Source organism: Phyllobates terribilis, unplaced genomic scaffold (assembly GCF_046119375.1).
Source record: "Phyllobates terribilis strain yellow unplaced genomic scaffold, ASM4611937v1 Scaffold_7__3_contigs__length_470593459, whole genome shotgun sequence".
In the NCBI taxonomy this organism is placed as follows: Eukaryota; Metazoa; Chordata; class Amphibia; order Anura; family Dendrobatidae; genus Phyllobates; species Phyllobates terribilis.
The window spans coordinates 293,830,398-293,836,757 of record NW_027362767.1 but is presented as its reverse complement, the minus strand read 5'-3'; the positions used below and the strand labels follow the sequence as shown (position 1 = coordinate 293,836,757).

Sequence of the window (6,360 nt, the reverse complement as noted above, 5' to 3'; positions counted from 1 at the left end):
TGCCTTCAGTGTGAATGTACAATTTTCAAAGTCATGAAAAGACAGAAAAATCTTTAAATGAGAAGGTGTGTCCAAACTTTTGGTCTGTACTGTATATATATATATATATATATATATATATATATATATATATATATTATATGTAAAAAAATCAGTTGATTGTATTTGCTAAATCTTCTAACATATCTGGTACTTGCTTCCTGATTTGCTGTGGAATTTCCAGGACTGGGCTCTTGCCACAATGTTGTCACAGTAATCATGCTGTGGTGATGCAAGAAGGACAGAACAAGGAAATTCTGAATACATCACTCAGGGCTATAATATTTATGTCATGCAGGAAACAAAAACATAAAAAGTACACTAACCAGTACTTAGAAGTATTGTCCTGGGCTGGGCAGCCGTCAGATGTGGTATATAAGTCAGTGTGCCAAGCTCACAGTTATCCGTCAGGGTGTAGGCATTCTCGGTGGAGCTGAAGCATCCCAGTAAATACACTATGAAGACTGACACTAACCAGATGAAGGACTCCTATGATGCCAATGGTTTCCTGACAGCAGTTGATGTATTAGATGAGAAGGAATTGCACCTTGCTCAGAAGGAGCATGTAAAGCTGGAAGAGAAGTTTGGTAAGTTTTACATTTACAATCCATTGAGAGATTTGCAGGCTTTATTGCACATTTATCCATCATCACAATATTTTTTCAAAGAAGAATGTATTTGAGTTGAAGAAATAATATATCTACATAAGAAGTAATCACTGTGGTCATGATCCTACCTAATTCCATATATCTTATCTTTCAGGTAAGGAGTACACGCAGTACAATCTACACAACATCCACATGCAGTATGAGTGGGTGATGAATCTCGCTGCCCATCCCAATCTCCTGAAAGCCATCACGGCTGTATTGGGCCCTAACGTCATCCTCTTAGACTCAAGGTTTATCTGTAAATATCCCTCCTCTGAGGTTCCACACAAAGATAACACTCCCCCCTATGTTGCTTGGCATCAGGACATCAAGTGAGTATGAAAGCCGGCAGATAATAATTATGTACTTCTTATAAATATGTGATTTAAACAGTATTTTCTTACATGGTTACAGATACTGGGGATTTGAAGGAGGACCAGTGGCTTCCGTATGGCTGGCATTTGATGATGTTGATGCAGAAAATGGAGTCCTACAAATCATTCCAGGTATGATCTTGCTTTGGCTTTTTCTGTATTGCCAAATGTGAAATATTAAAAATAATCTTCTTTATATGAATTTACATTAAAACTTACATGCATTGATTGCGATGTGTAATACCCCAGAGAGTCATAAACAAGGTATTCTGGAGCACAGGATTGCTGAGATCCCCGGGAACATGCTGACAGCAAACCAGGAGATTCCCGGCCACCTGGTGAACGTAGAAGATCTGGTTGAGTGTCCACTTAAAGCTGGTCAAATGTCTGTAAGTACAAAATAATCCTACACAGACATTACACAGATGTGTTTATTACATGATGCAGTATGGAATTATTGCCGAACGTGTCCCTTAGAATTTGATAGTGAAATTCATCTTGTGTAGCCAGCTGTACAAGTAGTATAGATAAGTCATGTACAGTCATCTGTATGGATAAATCCCAATCCCAGAGAAGAATGTGGGGATGGACAAATATAAGGAATATAAGGAGCTATGACTATTCAGCAGGAATGGAGACATGTTGATGAGGAGTTTCCATGTAATGAGCCATAATAATAAATAATAATAATGAGCCAAGTGTAATGTGTAAGACTTGTGTAGTGAACAACCTTTCGATCATCCATACTGACAGGTCCATGATGGTCTGACTGTTCATGCCAGTGAAGCCAACATGTCTGACAGGAGACGATGTGGATTCGTCATCCGTTATGTTCCTACAACAGCTTATCCTGTTAAGGTAAGAAATCAAAACCCAGAAGGTTGCACAATGGGATGAATTCATACTCAAAGAAAGAGGTTGGTTATCTCACCCAACAGGAGAAATACCAGAAATAATGCAAAATGACTGTATAGGTCACGTAAAATAAAATGTTAAGTAAATAAGGAAAACTATAAAATGTGCAGTAATTTATTAACTCAACTAAAGTCAATAATCTAGTCTACAGATAACACTCCATAAACTGCAGGTTACTCCACAGATGTAACTGCTGCAGTCACTGGTGTGAACAGGGTCACAAACAAAAAAATTCTTCCGCCAATAATGATGCCAGGTATTGACGGATGTAAAGTTTTGGCCAATTCCCCACCCCTTGTTCCTAAAGTTTCTTAGGGGGTTCTTATAACCCAGTAAAGGTGCATGCCCAATCTTCATGCCCTTTTTCTGCAATATAACTATGAAGATCCTGATACTATTGCTGCTGATGGGTGGCAGCCTGTGATACTACTGAAGAGAAATGATCACTCACTAACACCAATTGTGCTTCTTTTATAGGACCCGGAACGTCCTCGGACTTTTCCTGCAACTGTACTGGTGGCTGGAACAGATGAATATAATCACTTTCAAGACAACGCTCCTAATTTCTTCACCAAGACGTTTTAAGTGCTTAGTAAAGCATGTGCTGTATTATGTATGGGAGGTCTCTGACAATTTATTCATATGGTCGTAATTCACAGCAAGATGTAGAATAATACATACAATACATTGTATCAGTTATTTATAAGTATCTTATGTTCTTAATGTATAAGGTGTATCTCCTTTCGTACACTCAGCAGTGTCGCTCTCACACATTACTTTATGCTCTTATTCGCACTTATAAAGATAAACATTGTTCTCATTTGTAATATTTCCAGACTGAGCCAGAATATGTTAATGTCATACACTGTAATGTAAAATGTTAAGTTATTAAACTTTATTGTGTCCTGTTACTTTTTATAACCTGCTGTAAAATAAACTGTGTTTGAAGTAAATGGAGACATTTGTGGTATTTGCTTTCTAGAACAATTCATGCAAATGAGAACAGAAATAGATTTTGTGACTTCTTTGCAACACAAGCCGGTCCTATGACTAAGGCTGACTAAGTGGTGGCAAACAGGAATAACCGTCGGCTCCACTTTTACTTTCACAATGTGTACATTAGGAATTATATTTGATTACAAATGATATTGGGAACAAATTCAAGAATTACACAAAAGATGACATAGAATAAAGAGAATTCCCTATATAAAATTAACCCCTTTCCAACCTTGTCAGTAATAGTACGTAGCTGCGCCCTGGGCCTTATGGACCAGCTGCATATTATTATGCGTGATCTTTAATGCGGTCCCGTGACCGAAGTCGTGGTGACCGCATTAAATTTACGGCGCCATCTTACCTCAAGGTAGATGGTGCCGTCAATCAGATTGCCGGAAACAGTGATGTGCAGCCTAGGATCGGTGCTCCTAAGAGCATCGATCCTAGGCTGTTGCTAGGAGAACCCAGCCCTGGCCCCAACTCGCTATGATCGGTGCAATTGCCTGTCACCGCCCCATGCAGTGTAAGTCCAGCCCCAGCCACCTCTGATTGGAGCGATCGATGGTGACATTGATCGCTCCAATCAGAGTACTTGAACACAGTTGACAGGCGGTGACCGGCTTGTGACCTGCCTGTCACCTCCCTGTGACCCCCTGTGTTGCGTGCCCAGGCCCCAGCCTTCTCTGATTGGTGCAATCGACGTTATTATTGATCGCACCAATCAGAGTACCTGACCGGGTGGTGACCGGCCTGTGACCTGCCTGTCACCACCCTATCACCCCCCCCTGTGACCGCCCTGCAAATCCTCACACTTGGTGAGGATTTCTACAGAGTGGTCACGTCTGATCTGCGCTGTGCTGGGCCTTGTAGTGCCACATAATTTTATGTGACACTACAAGACCTTTCTCCTACCTGCTCCGGTGTTCGGTCTTCTGGATCTGCTCCTCCGGTGTCCTGCTGCTGCTCCGGTGTCCTGCTCCAGTCCTGCTACGGTGTCCTGGATCTCCTGCTCTGGTGTTCGGTCTCCTGCTGCTGCTGGGCTCCTGCTGCTGATCCTGCTACTTACCCTGCTTCTGCTCATGAGCCTGCTCCTGATACTGCTGAAAAAAGAACAGAGAAGACTTTTTGGTAAGTCCATCTCTGTTCTCCCCTCATCCACCTCAAACCCCCTCCCCTCCTCATTTTACCCCCCTCACCCCTCTCTTTTTACCGCCCTCGCCATCCTTTTTTTCTGCCACCGAGCGGGTTTTTTTTTCGTGCATCCTGCAGCAGCCGAGCGCTGACCAGTGACTACGTCAATGATCAACGTCCGTGCTCACTGTTTTCCAGGACTTTTTTTGTCATTGTCCATTTCCCCCCCCCCCGCCACTTTTCACCACCTCTGTGCGTGCATCCAGCAGCCGCTGAACGTTGATCGGTGACGCAAATCACCGATCAGCACTCGCGCTTGCTACTTTACACTTTTTTTTCCACTAATCTTTTTTTTTTGTAGTGGGCGGTCGGGCTGTCTGCCGTGCTGTGCGCCGTGCTGGGCCTTGCTGTGCCACAGAAGCCTGTGACACCACAATCACCGCTTCTGCTACAGGAGACATCTAACAGAAGACATCTGAAAGAAGACATCTGATGAAAGATGACAACTGTAAGTAGGATTTTTTGATCCGTCCTCATCCACCCCAATCCCCCTCTCTCCCCTCTCCTCTTACCCCCTTCCCATCCACTTTTCTGCCACCAACTGCTGATCATTACTTGATCAGTACTTGATCGCTCGACTTTTGTCTGTTTTTTTTTTCGTGCTTTCTGCAACGGCTGAGCGCTGATTAGTGACCACAGATCACTGATCCGCACTCGTGCTCGCAGTTTTACACTCCCCCTCATTTGCACCACCTCCGCGCGTGCATCCAGCAGCCGCTGAATGTTGATCGGTGACGCAAATCACCGATCAGCATTCGCGCTTGCTACTTTACACTTTTTTTTCCACTAACCTTTTTTTTTTTGTAGAGGGCGGTCAGGCTGTCTGCCGTGCTGTGCGCCCTGCTGGGCCTTGCTGTGCCACAGAAGCCTGTGACACCACAATCGCCGCTCCTGCTACAGAAGACATCTGACAGAAGACATCTGAAAGAAGACATCTGAAAGATGACAACTGTAAGTAGGATTTCTTAATCCGTCCTCATCCACCCCAATCCACCTCTCTCCCTTCTCCTCTTTCCCCCTTCCCATCCGCCTTTCTGACACCAAGTGCTGATCATTACTTGATCAGTACTTGATCGCTCAACTTTTGTGTGTTTTTTTTGTGCTTTCTGCAGCGGCTGAGCGCTGATTAGTGACCACAGATCACTGATCCGCTCTCGTGCTCACAGTTTTACACTCCCCCTCATTTGCACCACATCTGCGCGCACACCCAGCAGCTGCCGAGAGTTGATTGGTGAAATAGTTCACCAATCCGCACTCGTGCTCTCTGTTTTCACCACCTATGGTTGTTCCTTTTTTTTCCCAGAAAAAAAAAAAGTTCACACCAAGCACACTGACACACACACACTCTAAATAAAGTACTGATACACACGCACCACATACACAGCAAAAAATGTTCCGCTCATCCCAAACTCGCTATTCAGCGGAGGAAGCATACGCTTTCCTTGCCTCCGACACTGACAGCGAGGGAGAGGATCCCACATTTCTTTACTTTTCTGATTCCTCGTCTTCCTCCTCTTCTTCTCCCTCCTCCTCTTCCTCCTCAGGTGCTGCTGGACCGCCATGAAGATGCCCCAGGATAGAAGATGAACCAGCGCCACCCATGACTGACCCCGTATGGACCTTGCCCCCCCCCCCGAAAATTATGAGCCCCTGATTCCTGATTTCGTGGCGGAATCAGGAATCAAGTTTGACACCACCGGCCTCACAGAAATAGACTTTTTCAAAGTCTTTTTCTCTGAGGATTTCGTAAACCTCATGGTGGGCTAAACTAATTCGTACGCTTATCAATTTTTGGAACAAAACCCCTCTTCATCATTTTCTAACTGGTCTCCTGTAGACGCAGAAGAAATGATGAAGTTTTGGGGCCTGGTCCTTCATATGGAGATCCTGAAGAAGCCAGAACTTCAGCAATACTTGAGTGTTGACGTTTTGTATAACACTCCAGTGTTCCGAATGGTCATGACCCGGAAACGTTTTCAGGCCATCCACAAGTTCTTGCATTACAACGATAATGCAAGGTGTCCTGCACGCGATGACCCGAACTTTGATCGTCTTTTCAAAGTTCGGCCGGTCATCGAGCACTTGAACAATAAGTTTGCTGAAGTGTATGTGCCCCAAAGAGACATCTGCGTAGATGAGTCCTTAATCCATTTTAAGGGCCGGCTTGGATTCCGGCAGTACCTGCCCAGTGAAAGGTC

General features: G+C 44.2%; 1 protein-coding gene across 1 annotated transcript; it reads left to right on the top strand.

Moving 5' to 3' along the window:
- The first annotated feature begins 354 nt into the window (after positions 1-354).
- Positions 355-2,932, top strand: LOC141153186 (phytanoyl-CoA dioxygenase domain-containing protein 1-like). The gene is made up of 6 exons (XM_073637887.1): positions 355-626; positions 802-1,018; positions 1,101-1,192; positions 1,310-1,449; positions 1,814-1,918; positions 2,453-2,932. Exons 1-6 carry the CDS (start codon positions 497-499, stop codon positions 2,558-2,560), a joined length of 792 nt encoding a protein of 263 aa, XP_073493988.1. The 5' UTR covers positions 355-496; the 3' UTR covers positions 2,561-2,932.
- The last annotated feature ends 3,428 nt before the right edge of the window (positions 2,933-6,360 follow it).